Source organism: Solea senegalensis, linkage group LG13, assembly GCF_019176455.1.
Source record: "Solea senegalensis isolate Sse05_10M linkage group LG13, IFAPA_SoseM_1, whole genome shotgun sequence".
Taxonomy (NCBI): Eukaryota; Metazoa; Chordata; class Actinopteri; order Pleuronectiformes; family Soleidae; genus Solea; species Solea senegalensis.
The window spans coordinates 10803221-10824943 of record NC_058033.1 but is presented as its reverse complement, the minus strand read 5'-3'; the positions used below and the strand labels follow the sequence as shown (position 1 = coordinate 10824943).

At 39.3% G+C, this 21723-nt stretch overlaps 2 protein-coding genes across 2 annotated transcripts in view; one reads left to right on the top strand and one right to left on the bottom strand.

Moving 5' to 3' along the window:
• LOC122779710 (mitochondrial import inner membrane translocase subunit Tim22-like) overlaps positions 1 to 10507 on the bottom strand; it is a 41106-nt gene extending 30599 nt beyond the window's left edge. The window contains exons 1-2 of the mRNA XM_044042296.1: positions 10244 to 10507; positions 9524 to 9710 (exon numbers count right to left, since the gene is read on the bottom strand). Coding sequence (XP_043898231.1) covers positions 9524 to 9710; positions 10244 to 10490 — 434 coding nt within the window. The 5' untranslated portion in view covers positions 10491 to 10507. The remainder of the gene's footprint in view (positions 1 to 9523; positions 9711 to 10243) is intronic.
• A 1444-nt stretch (positions 10508 to 11951) lies between these two features.
• The window catches only part of specc1 (sperm antigen with calponin homology and coiled-coil domains 1), a 78803-nt gene continuing 69031 nt past the window's right edge, over positions 11952 to 21723 (top strand). The window contains exon 1 of the mRNA XM_044041987.1: positions 11952 to 12034. The gene's annotated coding sequence lies outside the window, so the exon portion shown is untranslated. The remainder of the gene's footprint in view (positions 12035 to 21723) is intronic.

Here is a 21723-nt window from a genome sequence, read left to right as displayed (position 1 = left end):
GAGCAACTTGCAGAGTTTTGCTTAAGCATCTGGTTGTATTTCCTCAATACAGTTCAATTCATAATTAAATCCTTTGCAGAAAACTAGTTTAGCCTGACATAATTCACTCCCTACAGTCTGCCTCTCATAGACTGTAATCAGCGAAACTTATTGATATCTAATAGCGTCTGCAGATTACACCTAATTTCTGAGCTCGGCCCTCTGACAGATTTTTACCCTGCTGGATGAAAACATTCAGCCTAACTTAAAGAACTTGAGTGACAGGCCATTTATCATGCCATCAGTCTCACTATGGAGCATCATTAAAGTTTCAGCCAGTCTTTTCCCATCACTGGATAGTACTTCATGAGAATAAGCTTCCCACATATCTCATCACCTGTCTGGACTGATGAGTGATTCCTCGGGGCAAATACGGCAGCTCTCTGGAGGTTAGTGGGATCACCTCCCTGGTTGGCCACACATGTACACCACTACTACAATACTGCTGTACATACCAAACATATTTAAAGTGTAAATTAACCCCTAAACCTAATTATTAGGTTACAAATCTTCACAATTCAAATTCAGCTCACTTTTTGCCTCTCTGGTAAAAACACGAAGTACTGCATTCAAATTTTGCCATTGGCTATTTTAGTCCATGCTTGCATCCCTGGTACACTCTCTTGTCGAATCAGTGCGTTGCTCATTGCCCTGGACTCCTCCCCTTTCAACTCTCCTGTCCTTTACTTGCTGGAGCTCAGGTGTCAGATTTCAGTCAGACCACACCCCGTCACAACTCCACTCCCTCACTCAAGTCTCAGCCCGCTTTGTGCCATTTTTCAAAATCTGGCATTGGGTGGACTTAGCTGCTGAATTGCATGCAAGTCAACAGGTCCTGGACAGATTTTGTGTGAGCATGTGTATTAACGCAGGTATGATCTCTAACGTCTGTAGAACAAAGGAGCTGTTGTGTGATCTGTATATCCCTTTGAACAGTGTCTGGTTTATCACCTCCGTGTGGAACTGTAGCATATTTGTTCAGTGAATGGCAAGATTGGGTAAAACAGAGAAAGAAAAGTGAAGAGATTCCTATCAATTTAGTGCTTTCAAGCATTACTTCAGCAAAAAGGAAAAAAGACGGACAAACAAAGGAGAAGGCAAAGTGCTTGTAAGTATTTTGGGCTAAATAAAAGAAACATAAATGCTTTGAATGTCATTCAGAATGAGTCAGGGAAAGGGCAAGTGTCAAATCATGTGGAAGGTTGTTCTCATATACAGCCTGTGTTATATAAACCTCAGTCCTGTTTCAGCCTCTTTTTTTATTTAAGTCAGTTGAGTACTCCCATATGACCTTGGATATATAGAAAGCATTATTTTTATTGTGCAAGTAGAAAAGTATTCTTTCCTCAGAGACTACTTAACAGATAAGAGTCAGCTGCCCTTCAGATTGCTTTTTACTACAAATCGAAAGCCTGCATTTGCTAATGTTTTCAACTTACTGGTGAAATTGTAATATAATGACTTCGGTACAAGAAAGCTAACATTAAAGCTGTAGTTTGTAAAGTTTAGTTGTACATGAGGTATCGATAATTAACTAAACCTCTTGACACAGCAGTCATGGTTAAGCATATTCAAACTTTGTGGAGCAAAGGCCATTGAAGATGAAACTTGTGTGTTGTTGAGTGTGTTGTTGCTTCAAATATGAAAGAACTATAACATTAGCTGAAAGTAAGTTTGATTAATGCTCAGTGGTGTATCAAACTGTAGCTCTGTTTATGCAGCTCAAGCTACCGCTATACTGTCAAATTGCTGTTAGTGCTAAATATACTAATACTGCTAATCATCTGTTCAGATGATTTCAGGTTTATTTTTATTCTACCACCATTCTGACTGTCACATGTGTTATTTTATATTACGTTATTTTACTTGGACAACATTAAATAACTTGTGACAATAGTTTTTTCAACTTTAATTTTCAATCCATAAAAAAATAGAGTTTGCAACGTGCCTTGGCAGTCATACAGAATAAAATAGAAAACACCAAATAAGTAATATAAACTAATAAATGAAAAAAAACGTGAAAAAATAAAAGAAAGAAGACAGCACATAAAGGCAAGTAAGTGCAAATCAAATAAATCAACAGGAGATAACATGTGCAACAAAAGCAAGAAAATACAAATTACTAAAACCAATGCAACATTTCAGAAAGAAAACAGAAAAACAAAAGTAATCATCATGTTATAAAAAAAACAATCAAACAAAGGCAAGTCTGTAAAAAATGTGATTCAGGAAGTCATATTATAGAATTACCAAATTGGCAAGCCTTTTTATTAGGGTTAATTAATCGAATAAACTAATTAAATTGAATTAGGAAAATAATCACCACATTACCCCATAATAAAAATGATGAGTAGTTGCAGGTCTTCTTATTGGCTGCCTGTAAACAAATAAGCTTGAATTGACTCTGTGATCTTCAGTAAAAGACCGCATCAGTATCAGTATCGGTTTATTTCTGTAACTGACATCTCATTTTTACGCTTCAGGCTGTTTTTAAAAGAAGCGACACTAACAGTGCCCTGGTCATTATCATACTGACACTCAGCATATATGTATACAGTATGTGCCTATAAAGCACCATTGTAATGATGGTGAATCCTTGACATGAGCCTCAAGGCCACCCACCAATTATCTGTTTCATAATGATTAACTGTGACAAGGCAGATCCATTTGATATATGTAGCAGCAAGTATCCCTGACCTTGAATAGATGAATACTAAGTGAATAGTTTATGGTAATATTTAGTTGTAATATGAAATGCCTTCATAGGACAACAATAGTGGAAGTGTTTGGACCGTATGTAGCTGCCTTGGTGGCCCTGGTGAACACATCAGGTTTCCAAAAATGGGTGTCCATTTGACAACTCGACTGAGGCGCTTGTGCCTCAGAAGGGGGAGAGAGAACCAGTTGGTGCAGGGGAGAGAGTACCTGGAACATTCAGTCAGAAGCATTTTTTTGGGGAGGGGGGAGGCAAATGTGATGTGACAGGATCCTGGGGTACCCCTAAGCAACCCCCATTGCTTCCCGGGCGCTACTCAGTGTGGCAGCCCACTGCTCCTAATTCTAGGATGGGTCAAATGCAGAGGAATAATTTCCCTAAGGGGATTAATAAAATTTTAATTCTTAAGTAAAAAAATAAAAAAATGTGTGGGTGGGTCAGCTGCATTGCCGATTGATCCGGGACACCAACGCCATCTGCCTGTCAGGAGAAAGGAGAGATGGTGCCAGGAATGATTGCTGAGACGTTGTTAGGAGTTGTTATTGCGAGAGATGGATTGGAGTTCCGGGGTGTGGGTGGGTGTTTTGTCTAAAGGGTGGATTTGGACCTCTACTTGGGTGCGTTGTCCGGCTGTGAAAATAGAATAATGTTTATTCCACTCATTAGAAACACAAGTAGTTGTGTTGAACCAACACCAGTTGTGAAGTGGCTTGGCAGATTCTGCTGCAGTGTTTGAAGTAGCTATAGCTGGCTTTATTATTTGTTGTGACAATGTTCGGGGTCATTTGGAAATAACCACCGAATAATTAGCAGCTTCCCCACAAGGTTTCACAGCGCTGATAACAGGCAGATGTCTTCAGAGGAAACACTATAAAAAGCCACACATTTGCCTGTGTGGTCCATATGAAACACAGTTTGCATTTTTCAAGATACGCTGGATTTTCAGTCCTACAACACTGATCTATTTCCATGGAAACATGCTGAACTACTAACTTGCTCTAGTGCAGGTTTAGTTTATGACAACAATGCAAAGTCCATCAATTCTCAGGACAACTAGAGTCATCGTGCCTACAGGACTCTGCCGGGGACACATGATTTCACCGTAAAGTGAGAAATAATAAAGATCAATAACTATTTTATAGACTTGTGAATGTTTTTATTGTTTCATATATTCCGCGTGTCCACAAATGGAGGGAGAGTTTATCACACAAAATAAACACATAGTAAATTTTATAGCTTCATTTGAGCTGCTGCATGCCTAGCAGTGTTGATGCTCTGACTCTTACCCTGTCAGTGAAGCTCGTAGCACAAATAAACAGACAAATAAAAAAGGCGTCTGTTGTGTTTCATTCGGCAAACTGATTCACACTCCGGTCGATATTTCTTGCGGTTATACGCGGTTATGTCGTCGTCCATTAAGTGCTTCTCTCTCCTTTGACATCACCAAATGTTCATAATAATTTGTTTATCATCAGGCAAAAATAAAACTATATTACACTTCAAAGAAACTTAAATTGGAGAACTCAAGCAAAAGTCAAAAAGTGCATTCAAACCAATTAATGTTTATTATTCATTATTTATGTTCAATTAAATCAAATCTAGGGTTATTAAAGGGTTTTTAACCATAGGTAAAATAATCATATGAAAATGTATCATATGAATAAGTTAACACATGCAAAGGATTGGGTAGAGCATAGAATTACAATGGCAAGAAAAAGAAAAATACTGGAAAATAGAGACACCATAAGAGGACACAGCAAATTATTATTATTATTATTGATAGAACAGAAAACGTGACCTGAAACTACAGTTTGTGTATCTGCAGTTTAATACTTTTGTCTGTCAACATTACCAGCAGTTATTGGCGTGTCTTCTCGCATCACATTAGGTCGTTTATTAACGCTTGTTATTTCCATTTATAATTAACGTCTTGTTTCACCTATTTCACATGAACAGGCTTGATAGAGTTTGAGGAAGCCCAGTATTTACTGAGGCAGTTCATAATAAGCCTCGTAGTATAGGTTACAGACAGGTATTGCACGGTTCACTGGAGCCAAAAAACGAAAAACATAACCTGGGTAAGTTGAACTTGCTCGCAACAGAGCTGAAAAGTGTGGAATGATAGGACTTTCGTTCGTGATATGGAAATATCTTGTTTACCTATGACTTCTTTGCAGTTGAGCAGATGATCTTCAACACTCTTCCAGGTTTTGTGCTTCCCCACTGCTCAGATGGAAAATATTACTCCCTAAAAGCCACACTTTTGCCTCAGCACATCAGTTTCTTTCACAAATGAGCGCTGACTGTATTTTCCCTGGCCTCATTTCCACCGCGTGTGTGAATGAGCGGCTCTTAGACGAAACTCTTCTCATCTCAGTAGCTATTAGTTCACTTTATGTAACAGTCAAATCCCGGCTCAGTTAATTAGGCTCCCTCAAGACTCTAAGCCCTTCTTTTCTTTTTGGCCACTCCATAAAACATGCTGCAGCTTCAGTTCTATATAAGCGTTATTGTATTGGGGTGAAATTAATGTACACTGAACTAATCTGCTCTAAAAAAATGCTCACGCTGAAAAGAACTGCAAGTTCCCTGTCACCGTGTCTAAATAGTTTTTGCTCCTACATTATCTTCTCACGGCAGCCCAAAACATGCCACTTAATCCACTTTGGCCATTTGTTTGCGTCGATGGGAAGACAGACCGTTCAGTAAATGTAAAACTCTTGTACCTGCATGTGAATGTAAATGACACTCCTTCCCACAGAGATTAAAAAGAATCTTACATAATATTATGGTCCAATAAGCCTCACAGTATCTAGCAGTATGAACATACAGTAAATCATTTTCCAACCTTGTATGTAAATTTGAACTCACGTACCTACAACTAATTTACATGTAAATTGCCAGTGTATTGGTCCAAAATGTGTTTTGTTGGGCTGTCAAAGTCAATTTCCTACCTTTAAAAAACCAAAACAAATCTGCCTCACTTTTGCTGGTCAGTGGCTGAGCGGTAAGTAACCCAGTCTGTGCTTAAAATGTCTGTCCTGTGGGAAGTATTTCTCCACCCGTCTGTGATTCTCGACATTGATGGAGCACAGTGATAGAACTGGATCCCTGTATGGCTGTCTCCTCTGACCCTGCAGTGGCAACAGGAAATGACAGTGTGAGTAATGCTATTCATCCTATGTGGGCCATTGGATTGAAGGCTAGGCATTGTGTGGCGAGAAAAACAATAATCTGTCTTTAATATGAATCCTTTGTCACTGATTGTGTCCCTGGGACCCTGCAGCTCACCATGTCATAACCTTCTCTCGCACGCGCGCCTCCCAGAATGCAAATTCAGGACTTGGCATAGATTTATGGTAAATTGAAATTTTCACAGGTGCTGACATTTTGGGCAGCGTAGCGTGGTGATCATCGTGGAGCACGTTCGCTTTGTGTTTGGCAGTTGTCGGGCTCTTTGTTTGCTCTTAAGACTCATTTCGCAGCGCTGAGTGAAAATGTTCTGTTTAATCCTCATATCTCAGAGAAACACAGCGTTTCGCAAAAACAAAGAATCGTGCCTTTTTTTATGCACACTGCAGGGGCAAAGTGTCAAGTAGCATATATAAATATTTTTAATTTTTTTTGCATTTTTTAATGGCCCTGGACCGGTAACAGCTGTGGCCAGAGGCAGTATGTTCTCGGGTGTCTTTTCGGTTCCATTTTTTCCAAGGTTTTGATCAGATTGTGCTGTGACCTTAGTAATCCAGTATTTATTTATTTTTTATTGCCTTTGGAATCCAGCAACTTAAGAAAGTCTTCAGGGCAGTCCTTTAAAGTGTAGTCCAACTGCTCACATTGAAGGCTATTCACTATTGTGGCAACACGTTTTGTGCACTCGATTTATTGTTGTATAAAGCCACACGCAGGTGCACCCATGGTAATTTGCTGTGAGAGTAATACACAACTCCTGATGGACATCCTGGGTGTGTGTGTGTGTGTTTATGGGTCACTCATTTAAGCTTTGAAAAATGTGTGTTTTTCGTCATCTTATGTGATGTTAAGTCAAAATTTTGATTCATTGTATGTCACATTTATTGTCGTGACATGCAGGAACAATAATTGTGCAGAAGTCACAAAATTAGACCGTTTTTCTGTACTTTTTGTTCATAAGAACGAGTCAAGTTAACTTTGAACTGTGACGTGTTTCAATCAGATTTTAAACATTTTTAGTATGTTTTTAGTCAGGTTGTGCTGAAAAAATGATATAAGAAACTCTATATTGCACATTTCCATAGCCTATGTATATACTGTTTGTTTAAATGTAGTAATGGGGAAAAAAACAGCCAAAATTCTCTGTGTTCTAAGGGTTAAACAAGTGCAACAAGACCTATTTATAGTATTGGGTGTATTGAGTATTGCATTGTATTCAGTTAATTACAGTAGTAAAAGAAGAAATTTCATTTAAAATCATCTCGGGTTTTAACATGCACATGATTAACTAATTAACAGTGGAAAGGATAAATCACAAAAATCATTGATCAGTGAGGGATTGTAGAAATGCACTCAACATATTAATGATCCATTTACCACATACTGTAGATCAAGACACACTGCTCGTGTGTACAAAAGTACTAGCATCCGTATTTCTTTTTGGCAAAACTGGCCGTGTAATTACTTGGTATCAGTTTTGTTTTTGGCTGTCTGAAAATAAAAATTTATAGCGTCATGGAAGCAACAACAGCAAAAAAACAAAAACAAACATATAGATTGAAATTGTATGGCAGTGGAGGCAAACACTGGGCAGTAATTCTATTAATCATTTACTATGCTGGGAGTTTTTAGACCCATGAGAGGGAAGCGGACTCACAGATTTGTCTTGTCAGTGTCTGTTATAGAACACAGTCCTCGCAGCAGCATTGGACATGCACTAGATGTGTTGTCTTTTTATCCAATTGCTGCTGAAGAAGCAGCATTTTGAGTTTTTTTTTGTGTCTGGTGGCAAATTAAATATTAATGCAAGCCTCACATAAACACACGCATACACACACACACACACACACACAGAAGATTTTGAAAGGTAATAGTATCAAGCACAGTAGCCCACCTGTTGGGTGGGTGAGCAGAATGCTGACAGTCTTGATGCGATTGACATTCTGGGGATTTTACTATTTATCAAGAGCTCACAGTCGACGCTTTGATTTTTGAGGAAAACATGTTCCCAAAGTTTGAGGAGGAAGAAAAAAAAAATCCTCAACCCGTAACCACATGAGGTTAGCTCTGTTTTGTCATTGTTTTTGTCCTAGTTTTCACAAGTCATTTGCAATTCCCCGTACGCACGAGAGCTCGTGTTGTCGTTGACAACGGCGCTATCTTGGTGAAGATATTAACCAATCTTTTTGACTCCTCCATCCACTAGCAGCTGCTACTTTTTAACCTGACAAGGCGCTTCGCTTTGGAATTGTAAACCCACGCTGCTGAATGCTGCCAGTTGTGTTTGGTGGAGTGTAAACACATTTGAAGGAAATGTGTTTGGGCACCTTGGCAGGCTTTCATGCCGTGCCAATATGTTGACCAACAAATCAAATGAGGACAGGAGCAAAGGAGAAGCGACACGAGTGCACCATGATGAACACTAGAAGCACTCGAAAGTAGTAGTCCCTTTAATATACATGGGATAAATAAGGATTCACTTCATAAATAACGGACGTCGTAAAAATAAGGGACCTTTGCCACACGGGAGTGCCTTTGTCCGTTTGCGTTCATAAAGGAGTGAATTATGCAGCTCGAGCTGCTGCGTCTGTTGACATTTCACTCAATAGATCACATTCAAAGTATAATTTAAATGGGTTTTATGTGGAATATTTACTGCGGTGGGGGTTAACAGTCCACAACACCAAACACAATCAAAAACATAAACAGAGTTTGTGGGCCGTAAATGGAAATTGAGTAATGGTCAAATTGTCTGCGCCATTGTTCATGGTGGGCATAGTATTTCAATTTAATCTCTGATGACATGTCATGGTTCATTAACACAAAACACCTCTGCGTTATCTGAATGGACGCTGTGTAATTCTCCAAAAGTCATGTGAAAAATAGAAATACCTATATAGTAGTGACGTCCTAATTGAACCCACAAAAAAGATAAAACAGTGGGTTCGGATGGGTCGGTCAAATAAACTATTAATGACTGTTTTTTTGTGTTGTTTTCCCCACCTTTTCCCCTCTCTGTCACTCTCACACAGAATGTTTTATTTCTTTCCTAAAGGGGTATCAGTAACTTTTGTTGAACTAAACCACTGGCACCAAACGTTTTTATTTAACCTCTTTCTGCACCTGCGGCTGGGATTTGGAAAGAGCAATATCAGCACCCAGGACAGCACTCAGTGTAAGATATTTCCAGTTCTGTGTCACAGAGTTCTTCTAATAACTCCTCTAATACGATGGCACAGTCGATTTAGTGCCCTTTTAATGTCCCAACTTCCCATGTAAGCAACAAACAAAAATCCAATGCTAAGCTTGAAAATGCAGGTGTTTACCTTCTCCATAACCAACCCATACACTGCTCCATCCCAGCTAATAAATGTTGGTTCCCACGACATTCAGGGAACTTTCCCTGAGGGTCCCCCCTCAAGGTTCTACTGTGGTTGCCACGGAAAGTTGTCCTAACTTTAAGTTTTTGGTTGCACATTTGGTTCCCAGAGCGTTACTTTTTTACAACCTTTAGAGAACGTTCTCTAAAGGTTCCCAGAATGTTCCCCTAACGCAGGGGTCTCAAACTCAAATAACCTGGGGGTGATGCATGAGAACATGGCGCCCACGATGGCAAAGTTCTTGGCGTAGGACATCCCTCTCTGGCCCATGTCTCGGAGGACTTCTCGAGCCGTCGGTGTCTTCAGCGGGTCTTTGGGGTCGAAGCCAACGTTGGTATCGATGCCAGCGGTGAAAACACCAAAAGCTCCTCCGAGAACAAACCCTGAGGAACGCACAAAAAACCCCAGTGACTTCAAAATAAAGCAAAAGGATATCAAGTATAGACCTGTGGAATAAAAGACTGTTTTGCTGTTGACCTCTGACCTACCTAGCTGTGTTGCTCATTCATACCTCGTTGTAAAGGTGACTAACCAGGCTTTCCAACGATAACAATAAAATACCAATGGGCATTATTAAAGGGGAGGAAATAATTGACTGAAAAACATTTTTTTAGGGAGTTTATCTTTTAAATGTCTTAATCTTTTAACTTGTTATTCATTCTGTTCATTGTTTAGTACAGTAGGTTTACTACTCATACACATGGATGCCTTTTAAGTTAAATAAAAACAACTAATTTTGACTTTGACTTCATCATAAGGGCTCTGCAGAATTGCATGTTAATCCTTGATGAGCACCTCTGGCCGATGGACGTGTTCTGTATTGGACCTTTATTAGGTATCCTGTTATACTAATAAAGCGGCAAATGACTGTACAGTAAAATAATGCAGTGCTGCTTCTTCTTCTTCTTCTTCTTACCTCCCACACAGGCCAGAGCAGCCTTGAAGGCGCAGCTCTCCATTCCTCTCTCGATCATCTTCTGCTCCTCGGTCTTCACCGGCACCGGCAGTCCACCCATAACGCCGGGGCTCAGCTCCTTCACGGGCCGCTTGTCCCCGATCAAATGATCCAGAATCATACTGTACTGAAGGCTCTGGTCGTCCAGACTCGGTCCAGCCGAGGCTGAAGCCGGAGAGTCAGCAGCACCGGTGGAGGAGGCCGCCATGTTTGTCAATGACAGGCAGACGTTTAGGTAAACGTAGCCAAAAATGACCACGCGGCACATTCGAGACAGTTATGACTCCACTGAACACGACTTAAACACAAATGAAGAATATGTATATATTCACGTGATATTAAACGAATTAAAATCAAACACATATTTGTATAGCAATTTTTTTTTAAATATTCGTTTCTCTTGAGCTTTATTTCAATTATTTTCAGCACATTCGAAACGGATATGACGCAACAACCGGTTGCTAGCTCACTTATTTTACAGCGGCATTTACTCTAATAGGTTCTGTGCTCGATTAGAAAATCATTCCATCCATCCATCTAATAAGTAAATTGTGACCTTTGATCTTATGAAAGCTACGATATGTATATAGATATAGATAGATATCGATGTAGATATACGTTAATAGAGTGATCATGTAACTGCTCGCAACGTTCCTGAATAAACAGTGAAGTGATACCAGGGAGTGTTTCTTATTTTGCGGAACCAGGTTACCACACACATGTACGACAAATATTAAGATAACAGGTAACGATGTTTCTATCAGCTATTTTTTGTTACCAAAGACAAGAGGTTTGGACAGGAAGTTAGTGTGGCCTGAGCCAAGGGCTCTTATTTTGAAGGCTAGGGTGAAGGGGAAGTGAAGGGTGTTAAGGCGAAAATGTGTTTCTAAAAGTAAAATTAATTTTAATTAATCTGCACGGATTCTCCGAATCTCATTAATTTATTTCAGCTGCATAGTTAAGTCCTTCATAAACACTCGGTTACATTACGATATACTAAGGATAGGAAGCACGAAATCGACTTTGTTGTTACTGTACTGAATGGCTACCAATATCACCCACTGTGACCAACACGACTATTTTCAGGTATGTCCCATTTGTTCTGATGGAATTCGGAGGGTAACTGACACTCTAAAATCTGTCACTTCTTCTTTAGGGGTCGGCTCAGCGGATAGTACAATAAAATAATAAACTTTAATTAAAAAAGGAAATAATAGAAAACTATTTATATATATATATTAAAAAAACGTTTACACAAATCTCGTTAAAAAGTGATAATGCCACAGTACTTCATTTTTAAGTGTCAATAAAAAAATATTTTGGATTTATAACTTGTGGTAGTTTCTTTATTTCAACAGCAGGTGGAGCCGCTGCATGAAAACGGTTTATTTCTCCCTTAATTGACGCAACAGCACAATGTAGAATAGGAACAGCACGGAAATAACAACGGAAGCAAAAAACAGGCAACAATGTATTTAAAGAAATGTGCTGAAATACCATGTACAATATGACACGTTATTGAAAACTTTTATTTTGCCTTCCTGTCGTCTCTCAGAAAATACTACGTTTCCCAGAGTTCCCCGCGCACTGCACCAAACTGAATTCGATCCACGCGCTCCACCTACCGGCTCCAACAGTGACCACTGCTGCTGGTGACAAGCTGATGAGTCGCGTGCGTGTGGCGGCGGCGGCAGCAGCAGCAGCAGCATCACCCTGGTCAAACCACCGCGGCACCGCAGCGATACTGAACAGGTAAGCTGAAGCTAATGGCTAATACTCATTTATCCTGAGAGTCTACATGCTTTTTTTCCTCGTTCTTTTATCCGATTCATGGGCGTCTTATGTGCAAACTTTACTGTCAATTCAGTTCCGCTGTCGTTACAATTTAACGAGAGTCTCGTCACAAAATGACATGGTTATTGTTAGCAACAGCAATAACAACGTTACGTCAGAGTAGACGCGTGTCAGTGCGGCAGGACCATACTTTTTTTGTGTGTCATGACTGAGTCGGTGTGTCTTCTTCCCTCATACAACGACGTGTAATTAGTCAGTGGACATGTTTTCACGCTAATTGACTGTGTCGCTTATGTGACATGTCACACAAGAGAACATGGAATAACCGCCACATTTACATGTTGATTTCTCACCATTCTAAAGTGCCCATGCTGAATTTTCAGCTGCTAACGCTGCACCAGTGAGTTCAACAGGATCCCTACTTCATCAACACTTTCCCTCTGCTCTATTAACATCGCTCTGACTTAATTACAGTCTCAAATTACAGAATTATTGCACATGATATACAGTGAGTGAAACCCCTTATTAACACAGCCATGCTTTTATCTTTGCCAAGGGAATCCTGTAGTAATTAACCTGCATTGTGGGTGAAAATGTCACCGTAAAGTAATTGATTAATGAACGATTAATCGAGTAGTTGTTTCAGCCCAACTAGACAGGTATATAGATTTAAAAAAAATACAACAGTGGTTTTCAATCTTTATGTGCAGTAACTAAGCGTTTTTAACACCTGCTAGTATTTAAGTATTTCTTGTTTTTTTTCTCTGGTTTAAGCCTGTGTACGTTCTGATACATGCAGTTATAAATATTGTTTCCCAAAGTAGTTGTACTGGTTTGTTCCCATGTGTTTTTTTATGTACGTTTCACACTTAGCTGTTATTGGCACTGGCAGTAAATTAGGAAATTTGGAACCTTTTCTTTGCAGTGCAAGCATTTCTTCTTTTCTTTGGACCCACCTCAGTGCACTGCAAGCAGATTTTCTTCACATGATCAGCTGGCCATTTGTTCTTAATTAGATCATTGCCATGTCAACTGGTCCAATGAGGCGTTGCTGTTTTTAGTTAGCTGTGAAAGTTTGTTCTTTGTATCTCAAATAGATCCTTAAATGCTTCATTATGGCAAGCTACTATCCCGACTAAGCTACTGTGTGTAATTCTATACTTGCATGTAACATTTACAGGACTTGTAAACTCAGCTGCATTGCCTACATTATAAGGGAGGGGAGGCCTTTTCCTGACAGAAGTGTTGTCTGTCCCACATATGCCTCAACAGTGCTGGTGTCCCACATCCAATTTTGTTAATTTCACAGCATTGAAGTCCATCAACTGCATGTTGTAACTGACATGACACGAGTCAGGGTGGGGGTGGGTAACAGCATTTGGAGTGACCTCATGTATATAGTTCTGTGAATAAGTCACCAACTAGTTATTATCTATGGAAATAATTATAATCTATATTATGTATTTAACTCAGCCTGGGTTTGATCATCTTTCCCCCCTCTGTCCTGAACCTGAAGCTGCAGCTCATCTTGTAGGTGCTGAGTTCATCAAGTCCATTAACTGCTGTGCATAGTGTTGGCCTTAATGAGCTGCCAGTCGATGCGGAGTGACAATTCTGTCCTTTAAAGTGTTTTAAATGGGTGGATCAGTGTTTTTTTTAAATGTGGTTGAGGAATCACTCAGTGCTGACTGCATACCAAAATCCATGGCTTTCATGCGTTTCTGATACACTTCTGTCTCAACCAGGGGTTCAAATATGTAATTTTGTGACTTTGTTGTTTCAAAGTCTTTGTTAGGATTTACCTAAGTGGCCAAAACGTACCAACGGAGGCAGCAGTAGATGATAAGCTCCCATGTGTTGTTCCCTTTGCCACTGGGATCATTCTGTATCCAAAAGATGAAGGGAATAGTGTACACCTCATAGTGAATGTGTTTTGGTGTATTTTGCTTATTATGACACAGCACAACATGATCGTAAGGATCAGTACCCATGTCCTTACTTAGCTGCTACTGTGTCTTTATGACAGTGATCAGACAGGAACATGAAGGTACATGAATGTTGCCTGTTGCCTCAAGTTTCTCAAGCAAAAAATATAACTGCCAATATTTAGTTTATTTGTGAATAACATACTAGTTTCAAGTCAGCTCCTTAGATCCATGGTTCTCAAATTGTGGTACATATACCACCATGGTTACGCAAGCTTATACCAGGGTATGTGATCAGAGTGAGGATGAGGATAATAATAATTAGACTCACCTTATCTCTCCCTACATCTTAATCTAATTGTGCCATATCAGTGTCTGAAGTATATGTGAGGAAGCGGAGGATGATGAGAGAGCAAATGATCTTATTGGGAATAAATCTGCCTGTTATGAAAAGTTCGTAGCTGACTTTGCTCGGCCTATTTATGCCACTGTATTTTAATGTTGGTGATTGTGGTGTGAGTTCGAGGGCTCAGTATTTTCTCAGGTGGTAATTGGTATAAAGTTTGAAAACCACTGCCATAGATGAAAGACCTGCTATCTCTCCTCGAGGCAAGGCCTTGTCTGCTTACAGTTAGAGTGGCATGTCATATACTGCAGTGGAGGAGGCTTTAATTGTGGCGATAAGGTTAGATGATCCGATAAGAGCAGGAATGAGAACTGGTGTGGAATGCCGTCAGTAAATACATAGTCACATTCCAGACTCTTTTTCATTTGTGGTTCCTCAATGGTGCAAGGAGCTGCTCAATGCTGCCACAGCAGGGCGTTCCTCTCTGTCTTCAACCCTTTGAAGATGTATTTCTCCTCTCTGGACACCCCAACCTGCCTGCCTGGCACCTGGCATCTTTGCCTGATCTCCGAAAGTTTGTTTTATTAAGCCTTTCACTTACTTCAGGTCGTTTTTCACGTGTTACTACACACACGCTTGTCCCTTAGTTGCAATTTGCTTTGGTTAAAAGCATGTGAATGACATGTGGTTGTGCATATAAACAAGAGTGGTCTTATTTCAGACAGAACGTGAGGCTGCTCATGGTACTGTCAGCATGTTGTAGCTAGTTATGTGTGCCAACTAAACACTGCAAATTTTGCAAAGACATGATTGCGCCCACTGGCTCAACTTCTTCGCCTGGCTACCTTATCTGTTGTGTGTCATCTATGAAAAGAACAGTGAAATAAAATGCATATACTGGCACATGAGTGCTTTTCATCTCAGAGTTGGACGTACAGTATATTTTAGCTGTTAAGAAAAGCGACTCCAAATATCTTTTTCCTGTGGTGCTCTGTTTTTAATTCAAACAAAGTCCAGGAAACCGACTGCATACTTGAAAAGCATCACAGCCCAACTCGCTGGCTTCAAGGAATGCTGCTGTAAATGGGTCGCCTGGGTAAAGTTCAGATATTATCTCAACACATGAATGTCACACTTATTTTTTTTTTTTTGGCTACAGTGAAAGCTTATGGGCAAGAACAGCAACCTGTAAATATGCGATGTGGAAGTGAAGAGCGAGACAGATGTGATATTCCACCCAGGTAAACAGGACAAGCGGGTTTACACCTGTGACATGTGATGTGTGTAGGGAGCGTTGTAAAAATATTTGCTTGGCAGCTGAAAGATGTCTGGCCCATTGTAATATTTTGTGGTCCCTCTTCATTGCAAGTCAAATTCAACACACCCACAGAGTAGTTCAGGTATTTTTTTATGCCATAAGTCTATGTACTATTGCAAACTCAAAAAAAACAAACAAAAGACAAAGGCCTTGGTTTAGTTTGGACACCAGTTCTGCTAAATGGCTCTGGTACTTCCAGTATGGAAAAACACTGAGCTCTGTATACTGTGTCATCTTTCTGTTCCCTCACAGTTCTCATGGACACTATGTTAACGTTTCTATGGAATCCGCCCACTCATCATACATGTGGCCAAGCAGACAGGAAAGCAACTCAAGGCTCTGTGACGTGGCTCTGACTGACTGTTTATTAGACAAGAACTTTGACACCATCAAAGCAGGAAGTGTGCCTCTCGAGGGAGGCCGGCTCTGAGAAAGATGAAACAGAGAATGAAGCAGATGAAATATACATGAAGACTGTATCTGTCTCAGCTCCTGCCACTGAATGCAGGGTGAAAAGAGGACAGAGATAATGAATTGTTGTATCTACTGTGAGCTGACGCAGTTTACTACATCATTAATTTTGCTTGGATGGGTCCAAAAATATAGGATCTAGGCTTTGTGTACCTGTTAAATGGATAAATGTGCACATGTAGGGTCATGGATCATGAACAACAGAGTGGTTGAAAGGGGCGTTTTTCTAATTTCACTGTTTAAGATCCAGGAATGGGTAATTGAGCCCCTCTCCAAGAACATGATACCCAATGTTCCCCATTAATTATGTAGGGAAGCAGCCCACCATAATCTATTTAACTTCACCACACTTTCATGTTGGACCATTTTCTTTTACACTTTGGCTAGCTTAGTGTTTTGGTTTGTTCTATTGTTGCATTTCAGAGCTGTGTGCACTTCTCACAAGATGCCGGTACTCTGTTTAGGTTATCTGTCCAATTCATTATTATGGTTCAGAATAGTCATTTTTCAGGGTGCACTACTTAATGAGAGAATCTAGTGCTTATTTCTAATTTTTTATTTTTATTGTTAAACAAGAACAATATCTATCAGGCAGATGATCCGCTGTGGTGACCCCTTAAGGGAGACCCCCTTGTGTTTGGCTTTTTTTCATTAATGTTAAGTTATATTCACTGGCTCCTTGCCACATTTGTGTCATGGAGGAACAGCATAACAACACGGCACCAAATAAAATGGACTGTGTGCTTAAAATTTAAATAATTGTTGGAAATTACAAATTGGCAAAATGTGAGACATAAATCCAGTTTTAAGTTATTTTGATATAGACTAAGAGATGCATGCCTATGGATAATGGGAGTACTGACGCTTATTTTTTCCCACTACAAGCACTGATACTCGTGTTATGGAACACAGCACTTCAATGCAGCAGAATTCAGCACAAGCGGGACATGAAATCAAACAATATTTATTGAATTAAAGTTCATGTAACACCTTGAAACATGACCATGAACATCATATCCTTCCAACAGACTGGTACACTGGGACATAATAAGAGGAAGCCTAAAGTGATAATAATAATAATAAAAAAAACAACCAGTCTGACATTAAGGTGCAAATTTGTTCAAATATATATTAATGAAACCAATGTTTAGTTTGGGAACCCCTACTCTATGGGCCCAATTTCCATTTATACTGTACATCTTGTCAATTCAGTACTTTCCTCACTTGCAGTTTTCTCCTCTTTTGATCTAAAAGAGGCTGATCTAAACAGCAGTTTTTATTGTAGGCTGTTTTATATTCATATGCTGAGAAGGAGTTTCTGTTTTCAGCAAAGAAATGTTAGTGTCATGCTAAAAGCTGCAGTAACAGGATTGCTCTCTTGCAATATTATTACTAATTTTTAATGTTTATTGTCTGGCATCTGTAGTCTGGATGAGATGCAGAAATGTTGGTTTCTCTCACATCACTTGACATAATACTATGTTCAAAAGATATTATGTAATAATTGCTCAGTAATGCCAATTATATGTCTATGGTCGCTTTAAAGGCTCTTTGTTTTTGTTGTGTGTGTTCTTTCTCCTTTCAGCAATATTTTAAATCAGTGTCATTGTGTAAAGAGACATTTAGCACAAAAGTCAACAATAGCCTCAAACACAATGTACATGAAACAAAGCGACACAATACCTACCACTTCTGAGAAGTTGGGTATTAGCTGGAAGTTCAGGTTCTCATGGACCATTTATTGTGTGCCAATATTTGTTCAGCTGTTGGTGTTCTCCTTTGTTTGACATCTCGTCTTTGAGCAGATCTCACTAATTGGTAATGACTGTGGAAAATGTGACACTTTTGCAGCATGCCTACCTGCCACAACAGCAAGGCCGGTTTTGTTTTTACCTTGTAAGTCAGGTTTGTGTATTTGTTACCTCTTTAGGACATTTTCTTGCATAAACACTGACCATATCAGAACCAGTAGGAGACCACTGGGACTACTGGTCCCAGTGGTCTTCATGGAGACCAAAAACTTCAGTTTAATGGTTAAGGTTAGGCATTAACTGTTTATAGTTAAGATTATGGATAACACTTTGAGGCTGTCAAAATGAATGGGAGTCAATGCAGTGTCTAGCTGCTTGCAAGCCTGACCCAGGGCTTTACCATACCAAACCTTACTGTACCATGATGGAAATACAGGACCTGCTTTGTCTAATTGGATCTGAAGACACGTGTTGTGGCTGGTGTGATATTCTGCAGTGTTTTTTTGTGAAACTGAGAGGTCAAACCTCATTGATGCAGCTTTTGGGAAGGAAGTTTGTGTCTTGTTGAAATGTGTACTAGATTCAGGTCCCTGCAGACTAAAGGGGAACTCAGAGGGAGCATAGAGACCTTCTCACAGCAGGAGAAACACACTAATCCCACACTCTTCCTGTTTCACTTTTAGCTGAGATAATGAGTTTGCACACAGTGCTTTCTTTCTTACATCCAGGTGTTGTACAGATGCTTCAGAAGTGCCAAGTGGTGAAGCATAATTAATACATTAACCTATGCATGCATGCATGTAAGCTTAGTTCTCATATTTTTCTGAGTTGCTAATGCAATAATATCGTCTCAAAAATGAAAATAAACTGTTTGTTAAAGTGAAATGGATCAACAACATCATAGTTGGCTGTTCTGCACTTCATGGCTCTATGACATGTGATGCTCACAAATGCAGCTGTTATGATAGTTCATGTGATGTCATCACATGAACAGTGTTTGTATTGGTAGCAGTGCATCAGTGGATCACAGCAGCTAAAGAAACAGGATGTAGAATCTCTTTTAGCTTATTTCCTGTACTCCTGATATGAATGTATTAACCAGCCAGTGTCTTATTTTATACTATGCCATTGTGGTTATAGAAGACTCTAATTAGACTAAAACAACAGCTAATTATATTGTTGCCACACTACAAATTGTTCTTGCTGCTGCCAATAACGGTACAGTATGCAGGAGTTTAAGGCGTTATTGATCAATAATTCCTTTTAGCATAACATAAATCAAGAGATCTGAGAGTGAGAACACTTCTGCAAGCTCCACTGTGCTTTGTTTAGAGTCGGAAAAAAGACGCAATAGACAGTAAAACTCTTGTCAGTATCAGCAGACTGTTTTAGAGATGGCAAGATTGCCTCGGCTCAACTGTCACGTATGGGTATGAGTGTGTCTGTGTGTGCTCATCTGAAGAGAGGAGCTCAGGACTGAGAGATGAGATCCTGAAAAGTTAATAACTTTTAATACCCTGTGGATAAACCTCAACAATCAAACAATTTTTCCACAATCCTGCCAATGCAGCATTGACAATGTGTTTATTTTTGTTGAAAAATGTCTTACAAGTTTTCTTTGGCTTGCTTTTTACCGCTCAACCTCATTGTATATTGTTCTTTAAACAATCTACTTTAAATGTACTACTGTAAATGTCTACTGTATATAATCCTCAGCTGTGATTGTATCAAAACTAAAACTAATTTATTAAAACATTTTCATCTTAAATATAGAAAACGGTTCATTATGGCAGCAGGGTTCTACTGCCACTCCAGCAAAAAGGTATAGCGATCACTATCACCTTAAAATATGAAACTACTGATACTGATATATTTTCATTTATACTGGAGTGGCAGTAATTAACTGTTGTAGTTCATATGTCTTAAGAACAATAACAATAAATTCTATGATACATTTTTATTTCTCTCCACATTTAGATTAATAATGAGAGTAAAGGCTCAGCTTCTAGTGAGCATGGTAGATCCAGAGCAGTATCTCTAACCACACGATAAGCTGACTCACCATCGCTGCACTTTTGTTGTGTCTGTGTGGAGAGTGTGAGTCAACGCTCTTTCCTGTGGACAGATGGAGGAAAAAGGCGGGGAACAAGAAGCAGGCATTATTCAGCTGATGGTTTTGTCCCAGAAGTCTCTCGTAACACACAATCACAGGAACCTCCTGAGACCTATTTCACCTAGAGAGCATCCAGCCACATGGCTTTATGTTCCAGCATTATTTATCAATGCTTGGTCTCTTTTATGCTCTCAGGACTCTGTTGTTTCCCATTTCCTTATTTGCCATTTTTAGAAGTGTTTAGATGTCATTTCTGCCATAGGTCTTGGCAGTGCTAAAGTAGATTATTCCTGTTGGAAATTCTTAGTGATGTCTTCATCCATAGGGCTATTTTTACAGTTTTAGTGTACTGGTGATTACTGGTCTGTCATTGTGGTGAGTGTGAGTAAATGAGTTGGACATGAAGTGAAGTGGTTCTTTGCTTTCCCACCAATATGTGCTCTATATTCAGACATATTGGGACTGGTGTCATTGTTCTTATTATACTACTGCCACTTATTGGAAAGCGATTTAGTTTCATACATTTAAAAAAAAAAAAATTTTGTTACGCTATAAAGCTGCAGGTTATCCTGTTAGTTCCCAAACCTCAAAATGACAATCTTCTCTTTTTTTTTGTCTACAAACCAAATACATACCAAACACACTCACATTTATTTAACTGAAATCAAAGAACATGGTTTTATTTTATATAAAACTCAATTAAACTGGATAGTTGCTGATTAATTAAGTCATTGATTAATGGATTAGGTTTTGCAGGCCTACTGCACTAGTGACTTACACAGGTTAATTGGGCACTTCAGACAAAAACAGCTGGTGACAGCACAGGAAGTAAAAGGCTGTCCACACCATTCATCAGGAAGCAGTAGTTTTGTTTAAGAGTAAGACATTTTAAGCAGTGCTACTTGTGTAGCCTTTTCTTTTATGTCACATTTAAAGAAATATGTTGACATGATAAAGGCTCCATTGGATGAATACAAATATATGTTTTTACTTCTCTAGTCAAATATCTGACACAAAAGTCAAGTACATTGACATAGTCCTCAGTTGAAGCTATTATCTATCTAATGGATTTCTGAAATACTTCTTTTTGTTGACTCTCTCACCAAATCCTAATACCCATTACATACTGTAATTAACACCACCAATCATTTATTTCGGACTAAACAGACTGAATCTCTGGTGTAACTGCCACTCAACAACCTGTCTACCTGTGTAGTTCATTACAATATTATGTGACATGATGCAGTCAGTGTCAACAAAGCCGTCCTCACGGTGCTCTCTCCTCCACTCTGCTTTGTGCTCTGTGTGTTTTGAGGGAAAGCTGAGAAGAGGAGGTGAGATGTATCTGCTGCATGAGTGTAGCCTGCTATTGCAAGCTTTTTTTCTTCTTCATTTTCCAGACTACTATCTGGACATGGAAAAAAAGGAAAAGAAAAGCTAAATAGAGTGTTTCAAAAACAAATCATGGCTCCAGCTTTAATGTTGCCCTCTAATTGAAGTTTCATCCAACATAAACCTCATAGTGGTGAGTTTTTAAGTAAAATGTCTCAACATCTGCCCTTAAGGGGTTTGTTATAGTATGATGCATTTAACTATGTATTATTTCTAGTTAAGACAAAATGAGTACTTGTGATTGTGAACTGTGCACATCTTTTTGATTGTTCACAATTAACTTGTTAGGATGGCAATCATTGAAGCCATCTGTAGAGATACAGATAGACAG